At 32.5% G+C, this 16,988-nt stretch overlaps 1 protein-coding gene across 1 annotated transcript; it reads left to right on the top strand.

Moving 5' to 3' along the window:
* The first annotated feature begins 9,320 nt into the window (after positions 1-9,320).
* LOC133311469 (stress response protein NST1-like) lies at positions 9,321-14,961 on the top strand. The gene is made up of 4 exons (XM_061512520.1): positions 9,321-9,464; positions 9,630-11,300; positions 11,610-12,652; positions 14,497-14,961. The coding sequence occupies exons 2-4, from the start codon at positions 9,816-9,818 to the stop codon at positions 14,612-14,614; spliced, it is 2,646 nt and encodes an 881-aa protein (XP_061368504.1). The 5' UTR covers positions 9,321-9,464; positions 9,630-9,815; the 3' UTR covers positions 14,615-14,961.
* The last annotated feature ends 2,027 nt before the right edge of the window (positions 14,962-16,988 follow it).

Below are 16,988 nucleotides of genomic sequence, written 5' to 3'. Positions count from 1 at the left end.
GCTCCATTGTCTTTGTGGACCTTAATTTTAAGCAAGAACTGTTGAATCTTCCGTGGCCTTCTTATTATTTTTTGTTTTTGTTGTTGTTGTTGTTGTTGTTGTTGTTGTTGTTGTGATAATAGACAAATAATCAGAGAGATAACATGGGAGATTAAAAACGACATTTAGTAGTAAAACTATTGCTAATTTCTAACAGAAAATTTGGAGATTTTCTTGTAGCTATGAGTATTTGATGTTCCTTTTACAAGAGTGGAGGGGTAGAAGAAACATCTTACTTCAGCATCTTTGACAAAGAAGTTTATTTTTGTTGTTTTTTCCCAAACAAGACCACTTTAGCATGTATAGGTTGTTTCCTTTTTTGTCTTTCTCTACGTGATTATTTATTGCAAAGAGCAAAAACCGGTAAAAGTTACTCTCATACTATTAATTTGGCACGAATTGCTGTTCCATTTGAAATGATTTGGCTTCATTCCAATTACCAGTGGCTTTGTTATTGTGTCGTGTAGGCAAAGGACGTTTGTATATACTTGAGGTTCCCTTTTGCTTCAACATTTCTCGTGTGTCACAGATTCATGTATAAAATATCCATAGTCATAAAGGGACATATCTTCAGTTTCTGTCACTAATCAAATGCATAACGAGGGTGCACCTACCTTGATAGTAAGTGAACTTAGCACACAAATCTAAATGAATTTTTTTTTATTGATTTCCCTGTCACATCATATAATTAAACAGTAACTACTTTTTGTGTGTAGTTACTTTCTTAAGAGAATTTAATTGAGCATTTTAATATGATGCAAAAGATCTTAAGAGACCCTCTTTGCCAGAAAGGAGAGATTGAAGGATACCCAACAACCAAACATTTGTTTGAATTAAACTAATTTGTCGGCAGAGGAACTTACTATTGACTTGAGTTTGTCACAGGTTGCCCATGTGCATATGGGCCACTCTTTGTTTTGGTATATTAGAAACACAAATATAACTAACCTTGATATACAGTAAATCAACAATTCTAATAACAATGGAGAAAAAAAATACAAATAGGGACTGAAGAAAAATACTGAATAGAGAAGCCATCAACTGAAATGCTGCACATAATGTTCCCTGGTTTTCATCTCCATTGTATGTGAATGTCACTCATATTTAATGATTTTAATATTGCGTATGACTCATACTTCGTAGTATTGAGATGATGATCTTTGTTGGCAAGATACAGGTAAAGGCAACGAGATGTTCATAAATATTGTGAACTTGGATTCATGAATAATTATTGTTTAGAGATTTTTTTTTTTTTTTTATAAACCACACTTATTCTCCTAAGGTAATTATATTCGAGCATGGAATATTCATATCATGGTGAGGCTAGTTCTCCAAAAAAAAATTTTTTTTGCATTCAGAGGAAGTTAAAATAAATCTTTGGGAGGGATTAAGTAACATTTTAATTAAACTAAAATGATTATATTCTTAAAGAGATTGGGATCTACCGTGATCCAAGTGAGATATTAGTGTCTACCTTCACCTAAAGTACTAAACTCTTATGTACCAAATAATAATAATAAAAAGAAAACTGAATTTAACAACTCATTTAAACCAATCAAACCATAAACCGGTTATGTTTCGGGTTCAAACATCATCTATTTTAATCATAGTTTAAGTATGATTCAACTAAAAATTTAACCAATTGAACCAAGGGTTCATTTTACCAAAAAACAAAAAACAACAACCGAGGGTTCAAATTTTATCCTTTCAATGGAAAAGAAATTTTCTGCGGCAACCGATTTTCATTATATACGTCCGTGGTATATAGTAAAAATATGAAAATCATTTTTTCTCTCTTTATGTCAGCAAACAATTTCTGAGGAGAGATAAATTTTTTGCAGCTTTAATATTTTCATTATGTAGCCTCGGAAATATATAATGAAAATCGATTGTTGCAGAAAAAAATTTCTCCATTGAGAGGAGAACTACATTTTCCGTAAACCAAGGATTCAAATTTTCTCCTTTCAATAAAGAATTTTTTTTTTTGTCGCAACCGATTTTCACTATGGTACATAGTAAAAATACGAAAATTATTTTTTTCTCTTCATATCAGCAAACAATTTCTAAAAAGAGAGAAATTTTTAATAACTTTAATATTTTCGCATTTAATGCTTTCACGTATATATATGACAAGTATTTGATTGTGCGCATACAACAGCTGCAAAAATATAAATCTCTATATATATAGGATATTCTTACTCCTGTGTAAGAATATTAAATATTATACTCAATCTTAATATAGGCAGTATCTTCTAGCACCGGTGTAAGAACAATAAATCTTATACTCAATCTGGAATATTATATATATCAAAACTTAAAAATACACTTAATTATATTCACAAAAAAAAAATACACTTAATTATATCAAAATTTAAATAATATAAGAGATAAACTTGTTTTGAAATATGGATTTACATTGCGTGGATGATCCAAATTTGAATCCAACAGTTTGGAATGTTAAAAAAAGTTATTTGCCTAGTAATCAACAATTAATATTGCTCGGAAGGATAAATCCTATAAGAAAAGGTCATCAATATCCGATTTTAAGTTTTTAACATGATCACGTTATGTGATGAATTTTGAACATTAATTCAATAACATATCAATGATCATTATTTTATTAACAAAAATCATAAATTAAAATGAAGAAATATTCAAATTAATTCGTGATTGTTGATATGTCGTTGAATGGTTAGATTCATATAACCTAATCATGTTAAAATTAAATATGAGAGAATCTTTTTCCAAAGTATTTTAAATATTTCTCTTTTTCTTTTAAATAAAATAACAAATAATAAACTCTCAGTATTTGTCTTTAAGGCTTTATAAGTAGGTAATTTACTTTGTAATTTTTATAATTAAATTTTAAATAATATAATTTAAAAAAATTTAATAGGATTTTTATGTTTACATTTTTTTTATCATTTAACTAAGTTTTCAATTGGATGTTTGTTAATTATAAAATAAAAACTATGTTCTAAAAATCTAAAATAACAACACAGAATAACTTTATAGCTATGAACATTCACTTATACTTTTAAAAATAAAAAAAATATTTAAAATTTAAACATTATTTGATTTGTTATAACAAAGACAGTGAGAGTGTTGTATGAAATATTGTTTAACAAATTTTTACTTAAAAAATCAGATAATTAAAATTTTCACCTATATAGAAATTTTTTATTAAATAACAAAAATCTTCACTATAAGTATTAATAATAAATATCATGATTCCACAGTATAATAAAAAGCGATGACTTTAATATTTTTGTTATTCAACTAACTGTTCAAGGATTATTCGAAAAATAATTAAAATTTTGCATATTTCGCTATAGTTTTGCTTGCAAATATTATTTTATTGAAAAAATTAAGTTATGAAAAATTAATATTTTGTATAATATATTTTATCAAAGTATTAAATATTTATTAATTAAAATAGTTTTGAATGCATCGAATTTAATTAAAGAAATGAGTTTTTTTTTTTTAAATTATAATTATGGATAGCTAGCAGTTGGTCCTAGCCCAAAGTGCTTTTGACCCGTATGAGACTTCATAGTTCATAATGTTGTGGGTCTTTTGGCTATGTAGGTTTTTGGCCCCAACTCAAAGGGATAGCCTAATATTGTGACAGTTCTAGAAGGAAATATTTAGCAAGTATGCTTTCGTTTAATATTTTCACACTAATTAATAGTCTTGATTGTTGTTTTGGTTCAATACTTAGGCAAGGGAATAATGAGGACTATACCATGTCTAAACTTTATTTTAAATTATATTACGAATATTTATTTCATAACTTTTATTTTATTATACAATAACTTTATGAATAAAAAAGTGCAAATGCTATTTACTTAACCATTTTTAAAAAATGAGATAACATAAAACAGCGTGTTATGTGCAAATGAGATAAACAAGTAATAATAAATGTAAGACTTATATTAATCTGAATTATTTTTCATTATAAAAATGACAGTAGCTATAGATTATTTCAAAACAATTAATTAAGGTATATTGGAACTTATAAATTAACATAGTGGAAAGAAGCTACTTAACTAGTAAGGGTGCAAAATCAACCGGGGCTTTGTCTCGACTCGTGAAAGCATAAGCTTATATGTTTCAAATTAGTTGTTCAAATCAGGTTTGAACTTGTATCAAAACTCATTTAATAAAAATGCATCAGACTCTAATTCAGAAGCTCGGTCTTAGAGCCTCTCAGGCTGACCTAATATATAAATTTTTATTTTATATTTTTTATACTACTTATAATAGTCTTTTCCCTTATCAATTTATTTCATCTCATTTTATTGGTTTAACAATTTTTTTGAATGATTTTGTTATATACTATGTTGTTTGGATATATATTGAATTTATGAATATTAATGAAATTACTAGTGTTGTTGATTGTATATTTTATTTAGATAAATTTTTGTTGTTTTATTTTTTTTTAAACAGACTAAACCAAGATTTTATTTTTTGTAAATAAGCAAAGTCACATGTCAATAATTATATTATAATAGACTTGATCAGTCTAATACATTTAAACATAAATTTAATTTTGTAAGACCAAAACTAAACTCGGCTAGCAATGATAAAATAATTCATATTGTCCGGAAGTGAGCGAAGTCAATCGCGGAGCACCTGAATTCAATCAAACAGGGGAGGCGAGATTGGCGGTGGCATTTTGAGTTTTGACTTCTGAACATTGCAGTCTGCTTGCTTGCATTCACATCACGGAAAAAATAAATATAAAAGAGCAAATTTAATAAATTACAAATATTTAACCTAATTAAGCAAGTTAACTCTAGGCCTCGAGTTTCATTTGTAAAATAACAAGTTGATTATAGTTTTATGTATTAACTAATAGAGTTTAATTCAGACACAATTGCCACCGAAAAGCTAATCTAAGGCTATGTTAAAATAATAGATGACAGATTTATTAATGAAAGTGAAGCGATAGAAAAGTCAATAAATAGTTAGAAAATGAAAACCTATACAAAAAAAAGAAAAGAAATGTTTTAATATGATCAAGAACTGTGGTAATCCTTTTACTAAGTGAATGACACATGAAAGAATATTCTTTTTCCTTCTCTCATTTTTTCTCTATTAATCTCATTTATCTCTCTTTCTCTCTTTCCTCCGTCTTACTGAATCCAAAATATCCCAGGAGCATTAAATATAATATCTACAAAAGGGATATCCATTTTAAAAATGAAATCATTAAGCTAAAACTCATAACATTTAAATATTTTATTTTAAAATAAATTCATTATTAAAACCTTATAATCCTCATGATATTTGTGGATAACAGTTATTGCATATATTTAAAAAAAATCAAACCTTTATAAACTCATTTAATTTGACCGAATTAATCAAATAATCGATGAATTAATACAAAAAAAAAAAAAAAGATAAAGATAACAAGATAAAATAAATAAACACATGATAAATACCAGCAGTTAAAATAAACAATCAATTGGCAAAAATTACCTATCCAACAAGGAAAATACCTCTAACAAAATCATTAAAGAAACATGACATATTTTTTGTTTTTACTTTTTTTTTTTTTTAACAAACTAATCAATAAAAAGCCCAAGTCTTGAAGGAAGACTTGCCTTTAGAATCCATTAACAGAAATACAAGTATGAATCGTTACTTCTAACCTTTCAAATGGAAATAGACATCAGCATTAAAAGCCCACACCCACTCACAACTAAACACCCAAGACCCACGATGGCTAATACATGGGCTCCTTTAAAATCTCCTTTCAAACATTCTCCCTTGAAAATTAAAATTCAGCGAACCCAAAAAAAATAAAAAATAAAAAGAAAAGAAAAGAAAACAAACCCTAGCCAAAAATACCTCAAGCCACCACAAGGAATCACACATAAATCATGCTTAGCTTGATTTTACTTCACATCCATGACAAAAAAAGAAGAAGAAACATTTAAGACGTGAATCCAAACTCTTCAAAAGCTTATTTCTGCATCCTTTTACTCTTTTTTTTTTTTGGTAAGCTGCATCCTTTTACTTTAAACATGATACTTTGAGTCATAAAGCTAGCAAGAAATTCATAATGAAAATTCACGAAAAGAACCATCTCACACTATGCTAATTTTGACCAAATTTTGCATTATTTTAACTTGTTTGTTATCTTCCCTTTTTTTTCTTCTTCTAAAAATAAGCCTAACAAGCACTTAAACATATCAACACATGAACACCTAGACTTAAAGTCTTAAAGGCCATAAACCAAAATAAAAATAAAAATTAAGCCATGACGATGTAAAATATCAATTTAATTCAAAAGTTTAAGTTGTTAGCTGAATGTCACATTAATTTTTTTAATATTTTTTATATTATATCTTTCTAATATTTCTTCTCACGAAAGAGCCTTGGCAATGCACAGACCTATGACGAGAATGTGGGCGATGATAATCGAACTAGTAACCACTTGGGTCATAAGGGCTCTGTTATCATGTAAAAGCTTAAGTTTTCAGGTTGAAATGTTTACTTTACATCATATCAAAGCGCGCGTAACCAGATGATCATGAGTTTGATCCTTACCACCCTCATTCTAATAATAAATTATTAAATATTGTGGAATTTCTTAACATAGGTAGATGAACTTGTACATTATCAACCCTTCAAAGCCAATGTGCTATTGTGAGGGGACATGTTAGAGAAATATAATCTAAATACCATTATTGTGGCCAATCTTCACTTAACAACTTAAGTTTTTGGTTGAAATAATTGCTTTGCATGTTAGATATATTATTAAATCACTAATGTGGTCATCTTTATTGACTTAAGCTTCGCAACTAGTCCGATTCGAGGTTAGTCGGGGATCAAGACTTTAAATTCCTTTCAAAGATAGTACTGGAGAGGATCAAACACATACTCTCACCCCACCTGTTTAGTTCTTTGACACCAACTGAGATACCATAATTTGATAGATCCAAACTACTTGAATTCCATTCAAATTCAAAAGATAAATATACGGATACCTTATGCAAAAGAAATCTTGTTGAGTTGTGCGTTACTATGCTATAAGGATGTGAATAATAAGCGTGAAGGATGCTTTAAGGCATGTCATGTGTTAAAAGATACAATAAATTTATTCATTTGCATTTATCGAATGACCTTTTGGAAGAGTTGACTATGCATGAGAGCATGAGCTATAACGGAGTGTTCATGGTGAGTGTTGTGCGTGTACTTTGGGATAAACATGCCACAATTTTTAAATTGTGGCTTGAGTCAAATTATGAGATGTCCGAAGTTAAAAATTAATTACAAGTGTTGGAATCAAATTAAATCAGATACATAATAAAATTATTCGTGTGCATTTATCTAACTGAGTTGGCTATGCATGAGACTGTGAGCTATGATGGTGTTCATGGTGAGTGCTATGTGCATGGTAGCTAAAATTGAAATTTTATCTAAAATCGGAAGGAGAATAAAAATCGTAAAACATAAAATTAATTATAAAATATTATAAAAACGTAAAAGCATATGAAATTTTTGATAAAGTTATTTTGATTAAAAAAATCTTAAAATCATAAAAGCGCAAATTTAAATCGAAAATTTAACTATCTTGTGTGCATGCTTTGGGATAAACATGCCATGATTTTTAAATTGCGGTCTCAGTCAAATTATGAGATGCGCAAAGTTAAAAATTAATTAGACATGCTTGAATCAAATTAAATCAAATATATAATAAAATCATTTATGTCGGTTTACCCGATTGTTTTTGTTTGTTTGTAAGAGCCACTATGCATGAGAGAATGAAATATGATATGCTATGTTGAAACTATACTATATGATACGACATTTTGACATGTTAATTCTAAAAAATATTAGATTTTGACATGTTAAGACAAATTTTGATATTAAAATATTTTTATTTTACATAGTGTATATTATATTTAATATTTAATAATTAACAAAAAAATAAAGCTGAACTTATAATACTCATCAATTTTGCAAAAAATATAAAATATCCTAAATATTTATATTTAACTCAATAAAATGATAATCGTAATCCAACAAATCTAATAGTTGGCGCTAAAAAAATAACGCAACGCAACATTCGAATCCTTTTTTGAATATCTGCAACGTGTGTTGGAATGTTTGAATCGAAGTGTTGATGAGTATTAAAAAATGTGTGACACAACATATTAAGTATTTTGAAATGTGGTGCGTAATAAATGATATGTGAGTTTACCCAAATCCAACAACTCTTTGGAAGATTGTTTCAAGGTGAGCGTAGCGTGCTTTGGGATAAACATGCCACGATTTTTAAATTGCAGACTCAGTCGAATTAAGAGATGTTCAAAGTTAAAAATTAATTAGACATGCTGAAATCAAATTAATCAGATATATAATAAAATCATTAATATGTAGAGTTGGCTATGCATGAGAAAATGAGATGGAGTGTTTATGGTAAGTGTTGTGTGTGTGTGCTTCGAGATAAACAAGCTATGATTTTTGACTTGCAGTCTCATCAAATCATGAGATGTCCAAAATAAAAAATTTATTAGGCATGTTGGAATCAAATTAAATCAGATAATCACCAAATTAGTTGGAAATTAAAAATTAATTAGACAATGTTAAAATATATAAAAGTTTGAATGAGACATGCGGGAAGAAAAATCAAATAAAAAATTGTTTGAGCGAAAAATTAATCAATTAAAAATATAATACAATTAATAAATAAATATCCTAATTAATAGGATAAATTATGATTGATTATAACTCAATTTAGTATTTAAATTGGAGAAAAGTTAAAGAAGACCCGGAATGCTTCCTTAACAATTAAGAAATTAATCCGGAAAGAACAATATACTCAAATAAAATTAATCTGTCTATATATTGATATTCGATAAAAGTTCCTCAATTCAACTTGATAATTTTATACTTTTTGATTTTTTTCCTTTTTAGTTTTATTTCTACTTTCCATTTACATCTTTCTAAAATAAAGATATACATTAAGTCGAGTCACGTGCTGATGAGCCATTAAGTGAAAACTCAAGCTTAACTTGATTAACAAGTAAGCCGAAGCTATTCACTAATATTCACAAGCTAAGTCGTTAAAACGAATCGAGTCACACGAGTTAACTTCGGTTTAGCTTATCCTATAATTTAACTTTTTAAGGGTTTAATAAGCTCATGGATTAGATTAAGACCCGGTTCGGTTACCTTCACCGGTCCAATCACCGGTTCACTTATTACATTGCTTATTCCGATTTTTTGTTTTTAGCTTTTTCTTCTACTTCTTTGTCTTTTTGTTCTTATCTCATTTCGCATTGTTTTTTTTTTTTCTTTCTTTTTCTTCAGACCCCAAACACCAAAACCACCTTCGACGTAGGCACCGACCCGAATCGGACGAGTGGAGTTCAGCTCCGAACCCGTTCAGGTGTTTCTAACACAAATCTGTAAGTGCTCGATTCCCATTTCATTTCTCTTTCGATTGATGTCAAAATCACCATAGATGGAGCTCTATAGCTGCGACAATAGGGTATTTTTTGTAACTACCCTTTTACTATGAAGGATTCTGATTTAACTTTTTGTTTTTGGTCTTTTTCGGTTTGAAATTCTAGGGTTCTGAAGTTTCTGCATCTAACTCTGTTGTTGGATATTGATTTGGAGGAGGGGGGATAAAGTATAATAGGGTTAGGGTTTTCTTGAAAGCACTGGTTTTTGTTGAGGATATATATATATAGGGGAATTGGATTGTTCCTAGGGTTTGATTTGAGACGGGGAAGATAGGCGTGGGCTAGAGGATAATGTGTATACTGTGTGTGATTCAGAAGTGGACTCGCCGGGTTGCTACAATGCTACCTTGGTTGGTTATTCCATTAGTTTGTCTGTGGGCGCTTTCTCAGCTTCTGCCACCCGCTTTTCGCTTCGAGGTTACTTCGCCTCGTCTGGCTTGTGTTTTTGTGTTGTTGGTTACTCTCTTTTGGTATGAGATTTTGATGCCTCAGCTTTCGTCTTGGCGGGTGCGGAGGAATGCACGGCTTAGGGAGAGGAAGAGGTTTGAGGCTATAGAAATGCAGAAGCTAAGGAAGACAGCTACTAGGCGGTGTCGCAATTGCTTGAATCCCTATAGGGATCAGAACCCTGGTGGGGGTCGGTTTATGTGTTCGTATTGTGGGCATGTTTCAAAGAGACCGGTTTTAGACTTGCCTGGGTCTCCAGAGTTGAGGATTTCAAGTTCTGGTATAGTTAAGGACTTGGTTGGAAAAAGTGGCAAGATATTAAATAGCAAGGTATGGTCTGAAAATGGGTGGATGTGCAGTCATGACTGGTCGGAGAATGGCAATTGGGTCGGTGGGTCTATTTTAGGTAATCCTAGCAACTGGAGGACGAACAGGAATGCTGGTCTTTTTGGAGATGAGCATTGTTTGACAAAGAGGTCTTATTCCGGTATGTTTTCTTTTATTTGCAAGCTTTTGACAACTTTTTTCTTGAGCATTAGATGGCTCTGGATAAAGACTTTTAGAATTAGTTCGAGGGAAGAATTTTCATCTGATGCTGAACGTGCACTCTTAGCAAAACGAGGTGAGAATGGGGAAAGCCTCAATGAAAGTAAAGGGGAAAGAGCACGCAGGAAAGCTGAGGAGAAAAGGCAGGCTAGGCTAGAGAAAGAACTTTTGGAGCAGGAAGAGAGAAAACAGAGGGAGGAGGTTGCAAGGTTAGTAGAGGAGCGTAGGAGGCTGAGAGATGAGATAATGGAAGCTGAGAAAGATCACAGTAAATCATCTCATCCCAGTAAGGAGAAAGGCAGTAGGAAGGAAACTGAAAAGAAGCGTCAGGAAAAAAGAAAAGATAAAGATAAAGGGTCTAGTAAGAGCAACTCTGATGTAGAAGAACTGGATAGAAGAGCTGGCAAGGAAAATGAACCAAAGCGGGACTTTGACAAAAAGAGTGAAACTGATCGTAAGGAGCATCATAAATCTGGGTTAGAGAGTGGCAAGGGACAGATTACAGACAATGCACATATTAAAAATGTCGCTGCAAACAGTTTTAACCGAGGAAGTACAGGAACCAGGTACCTTGATCGTATGCGGGGTACAATTTTGTCTTCTTCAAAAGCATTTGGTTTTGGAAGGGGTACTAATATTTCTGCCACTGGGGTGAAAGAAAACAAGTTTAACAGTTTTGTTGATCATGCTCAAACTGCTGCCAGCAGGAGAGACATATGTCCTCCTGAACGTACAACTGCAAAATCCAATTTGAATGGAAATGATAGGAATATCAATCACTCTGTAAGTTATCTTGCTTTATGTCCCCTTTTCTTTGCCTTTCTTAATACGGTTTTTGTTGGCTTTGTTGAAGGTTGATTGATGTAGGAATACTAATTACTTTAAAATGAATAAATTAAATTTTGATAGAAACTAGCATTATATCCTAATGTCTCTCTTTTCTCTACCTTCCTGGTCTTTTGTCCACATTCTAATATTTCAATCTTTGAGATTTATGAACAAAATTATCAGATGTTCTATGTTAATCTCAGGCAGCTTTTAACAAATTTTCTGTAAAGAAAACAGTATTAACATGATGATTGTTCCTTGCAGGTTCTCGCAGAACCACAGCCATGGACTGCCCCTAAAAAGTCATGGCAGCAATTATTTACTCGTTCCTCACCTGTTCCTCAATCCTCAAATTCAAATGTAATATGTAGACCAAATTCCAAAATTCAAGTAGAAGCCAAAAGCCCTCAGATATCTGGCCAGTCAACAGTTACACAATCATTTAATAATCCAATTCACTTTGGTCTTCCATCACCATTTAATATTTCCACCTATCCAAATGGATCAACCAGTAGTAGTCTAGGTTTTTCTCCTGCAATTGAACCCTTATTCTCTCCAGTTGAAAATCCATCAAATGACTTTAGACATGAAGAGCAAGAGCTTTTTGAAGACCCCTGTTATGTTCCAGATCCGTTATCCTTGCTTGGGCCTGTTTCTGAATCACTTGATAATTTTCAATTGGACTTGGGAAGTGGCTTTGGGACAGACATGGAAGTACCGAAGCCTCACTCTTTAAAAAACACATCTGCTGGTTCTGATGTCAATAAGCCATCTCCAATTGAGTCCCCATTGTCCCGAGAAAAGTTTATCTATTCTAATCGGTTTCCAAGTACCCCCCAGGCCAAAGACATGCATGCATTTCCTTTGGATGATGCAGCTGCAAATGAAAAGGGAACATGGCAGATGTGGAGTACTTCACCACTTGGTCAGGAAGGTTTAGGTTTGGTCGGCAGCCCAGGAAACTGGCTCTTATCCTCGCAAAGGAATGTACCAAACAAGGATGGCTTTGTACTTCCATCATCTCAGAATACTATGGCTTCTGTTTTTAGCAAAGATGATAACACAATTTCCAGGACTCATTCTCCGCAAAATGTTCTTCTTCCTAATGGTCAGAGTGGTGGGACCTTCAGCCCTGTTACTGGTTCAAGTGGTTATGGCCCTTGGTCGCAGAGTGCTTTCTTTCCTTCATTGTCAGGTGGCCTTATAGCTCACGAGAATGCTACTCAGAATGAAATGATATATGGGAGTCCAATTGGGTCAGCTAGCAGCCATGTTCGTGAGGGTTCTCCAGCTAACAGTTGGTCCAAGTGAGTAAACAATTGTTTGGCTTATTTATTTGCATGTTATTGTGTGGCTAATTTGAAATCCCTGCTATAAATGAATCTGCATTGTTGTTATAAGTTAGAACATTCTAAATTGACGAACTTCTTTAATGAAAAGATGAAAAAAGCAATCCCCTCATTTTGTTTTTTCCAAATGAATTGTGGAGCTCTAAATAGTGATTGATAATGTGTTTGTTAGTGGGAATGTTTTGTAACATTTTATTTCTATTTAGACTCATCTTGCTATCATCGTGATGATACTTGGTGGGGATGAAGTTTGGTTTTAGTGGTGAAAAAAATGCATGAATGATGTATCTATAAAAAGTGATGGAACGATGACAGAGCGCTTGGTTTCTCTCTACAAGCAATGACTTGTACAACCCTATGTGTAATGTTTGTATTGCATCTGACACGATAATAAAACATTCCGACGCACAATCATGTGTCTTGGTATTTATGTGCTATGTTTACCTTAATTGTGGTCAGTAGGCTGTTTTGGAGATATGGGTTGCTAATCGATAATTTGACTTGGTCAATCAAAATGTAATTTTAAGAAGTCAAACTCTTACTGATCCAGAGGAGAGTGCATATTGCCCTAGTAAAGCAGACTTGTAAAGGCAAAGTTAGATACATAGGCTCACAAGCAAGCATGAATAGTATTAAACAAAGTTATATTCATTTCATGTTTGAAATGTGGATGAACTACTTTTGATGCTTATTGGTAATAGTTCGATTGTTTGACTAATTATATACTATAATAAAGTGAAAATAGAAAACATTGTGAGTGAAACAAAATATAGTCGTAACTAGGATGTGATGAATGAAGCTGATTGGCTGGGTATGTGCTGCAATTGTTTGTGTTATCATCACCCACCTGTGCTTCTTAAGAGAAGAATCAGGAATAGCAAATTGAACAGGGATGTGAGGTGAAGTAAATTGAAATTGATGCTCTCTATGTGGGCTTATAGTATCACAGCTCATGTCAAGATTTCCCTAATTTTGGCTTTTCTGATGTCAATGGACCACATATTGATACATATGAAAGGTACTTTTGCCTTTTTGATTGAAATAGAAACCTTTGATGTAGGATTTCTATGAATGTGTAACATATAAGTATAACCAATGAAATCGTTCAATTCAGCTCTGAATGACCTTTTTTATGCTGTTTCGTTTAGTAAAAATGGATTTAGTTGCAAGTCAAATGCTTGTGTGGATACATCTGTATGATCATAGGCTGATTTATTCATGAAATGAAATGAATGAATTATGTGCTGGTATGGGACAAGGAGTGATTCAGTTGGTATTGGACAATATACTTTCATACCCATTTTTTTCTCTTCTGTTCTGCCACTTGATTTGAGTCATTAAGTGGTATTTAAGCATGTTCATTGATAAGTCCTTGTTGTAATCTATTTGATCATTGTTTCTAAACATAGCTTTATAGATATATCAGCAGCAAAATTGTCATAAACTGCTGACTTGTTGAACTAGACAAATAAAGAAACCAAAAATCATAATGGAACTGAAAGCTAAATGAAAATATATTCTTTTACCTAATGTAATATAATGATGAAGTCTGCATGTCTTGCAAAGCCTTGCTTTTTGTGTGACCCTTTTGACTGCTATTGGCATGATGCTTGTACCCGCATTGTTTTGGATGTGTTCTTACTCTTTGATTCTGTTACGTGTGATCTTCTCTCATATACATTTCTAGTGGTAATATAAACAGTTTAAACTGTTTTGTTTATGGTGTTATTATTATTTTCTAAATAAAAAACTCATGCCTTTATTGGTAGTTCAACAGCTTATGATCTATGTTTACCTTGCAGAAATGAATGGCCTATACATGGTTCTATGGAAAGCATAGGGAAGTCATCTGTTGCAAGGCCCCATAATGGCGTTTTACATCCAACCTCAGATGCACAATCATTTTGGTCATTTGATTAGAAAGGATAGTGACAGGGTATGAGGGACTTGATAAACAAAAAACTGTTCTCTTGAGGGAAATAGCCTCCTTTGGGGGAAGAGTTTAGAATACTGAACGCATTGTATCTTCCTTTTTCCTTATGAAGGGAGATTGATGTTTACTTAACGTTAACATCGATAGGAATACATGTTGGATGCATGCCTTTCTGAGGCAGGTAATGAATGAGAGGTGTCCCCATTTTGACGTCAATTTGTTCTATGGAGAATGCTGGTTCACATTCCCTCTCGTATCATGATCTTCAAATATGCATCAATTCATATCTTAATGGCAAATAAACTGATACTAACATTGTCCGCTGAAGAAATAGAGTCGTTTTTTTTGTCTCGTTGTTGCCAGTAGCAGATTCTTTTTCTACCTTTTTGCTTGTTCTCGTTGGGAGATTTTGAATCCTTTATTTAACTTGTTAACATTGTATAACGATCTAATGGGAAAGGATTATCGAAAAGGGATCGAAACAAATTATGTATATTTTATCAAGATAAAATTTTTCTATGTTAAATGGCTCAGTGGCAAGTTTAGCTTGAATTTAGTCATGCATAAATGGCGTGGTGTACAAGCGTTAGACTGAAAAGTTTTTCCTAACAAAAGTTGTATTAAAGTGTATATTTGAACAGAAGAAAAGAGAAACATGTGAACCTAATAGCGAGCAACATCAACAATGATACACAACTAAAATGTCTAGGAGGTCCATGGTTCTGTTCGGTGTAAGGATATCTTCAAAGACATATGTGTTTTGTTTCTTATATTTTTATATGAGTTTTATTAATCTCATGTTAAATGAGATAGTTATCTCATGTCATAGAGAAAAATTAGTGGGCTTCACCACCTGAAAAAAGAAAAGAAAAGAAAAAGGTGGCACAGTTATCGAAGGGTGTATAGGAGAGAAAACTTGTCTCATGTGACATGAGAATAGTTTTTCCCTTTTTATATGTGTTGAAAATAAAATTATTTCTTGCAACACGAGAAATATTAATTTTTTTTATATCTTATAAGGAAAATTATTTTTTTCAGCCGTAGGAGAAAGCAATCTCATATCTAGAGGTGGCAAAGTGGGCGGTCCAGCCAGACCCGGTCTACCTCGCCATTAACCCGTCAAAAAATGAGTCAGCCTGCCTGGCCCGCTTTTGAAAGTGGACTGAAAAGCTCATTCCGCCCCGTCCCGTTTGGCGGGTTGGCCCGCCAGCCCGAACCTATTTTACACTGACTAGCCTCAACTCGCCATCGCCAAAAAATGAGCCCGTCCCGCCCTGCTTTTGAGATGGGTTGAAAAACTTAGCCCGCCCCGCCCCGCCCCGTTTGGCGGGTTGGCCCGCTGAGCCGATCTCGTTTTGTCGGCTCTACTCATATCACACAAACATAAAAAATGTGCCAACATTTTTTTTATTATTATTTCTTTAACCTGTGGACTCTACGTTTCTTGTTTGAGTTAGAGAAAAAACTTCTTTTACTTTAAATGACAGAAGTATTCGGAACAATGACCAAAAGTCACTGTTCATCAAGTTTTTTACTCAAATGCCACGCGGACAGTGTTATTTTTCAATATGCCACGTGAGCAAGTTTGCTGGGAAAATATCTTCAGTACTACGGGAGTACTGAAAATTCAGTGCATCATTTACTTAATTTGAAACAATATTATTTTTTACCATTTTACCCTTTCTTGTATAGTTATTTTCTCCTAAACCATCACCCTTTTCTATTTTTAGTAAAGGAGTACACACTCCAGTAGCACTAAAGATGTGCTCGTTCGCTGGGCACTATAGCGAAATTGATTTGCTGACGTGTCACATTTCTAGTGGACACCAAGTTCGCTACTTGGGGTAGCGAACTTGGTTGCAATACATAAAAATTATGCATTCCAACCAAGTTCTCTACCCCAGGTAGCGAACTTGGTATTTGGTATTCACTAAAAACGTGACACGTCAGCAAACCGAGTTCGCTATAGTGCCCAACGAACTTGCTCACATGGCATATTAGAAATTTCGCGTGACATTTGGGTAGAAAACTTGGTGAACAGTGACATTTTGATGAGTATTCCTGACATCTTATAATATTTAAAAAATAATTCATGCGAACCAAAACAACTCGATAGATCAAGATAAAAAGGAGTTGTTGCGCCACGATATGTTTCTGTAGAGTATTCAAAAGGATTAAAATCAAAAGATCACGTGATTTCAAGGTCAAAACTAAATTTAATTAAAAAAAATGAGAGGTTGGACCCACTAAATTCACATTTAGTTGATTTTGACTCTGTTCAATGCAATTACTGTGTAACTTAAATAATAATGGAATATATACCAATAATAATAAAGGAATATAAAAATACAAATGCAAAAT

This window comes from Gastrolobium bilobum, unplaced genomic scaffold, assembly GCF_033153095.1.
Source record: "Gastrolobium bilobum isolate Gb01-03AN ecotype WA unplaced genomic scaffold, APGP_CSIRO_Gbil_v1 utg10537, whole genome shotgun sequence".
Taxonomy (NCBI): domain Eukaryota; kingdom Viridiplantae; phylum Streptophyta; class Magnoliopsida; order Fabales; family Fabaceae; genus Gastrolobium; species Gastrolobium bilobum.
Note: the sequence above shows the minus strand (reverse complement) of the source record. Positions and strands in the feature narration are given on the sequence as shown.

Coding starts and splice junctions, on each gene's coding strand:
- LOC133311469 (XM_061512520.1), top strand. CDS start 9,816: ATGTGTATACTGTGTGTGATTCAGAAGTGGACTCGCCGGGTTGCTACA. Junction 11,301..11,609: donor ATAGGAATATCAATCACTCT/GTAAGTTATCTT, acceptor TGTTCCTTGCAG/GTTCTCGCAGAACCACAGCC. Junction 12,653..14,496: donor CCAGCTAACAGTTGGTCCAA/GTGAGTAAACAA, acceptor TTTACCTTGCAG/AAATGAATGGCCTATACATG.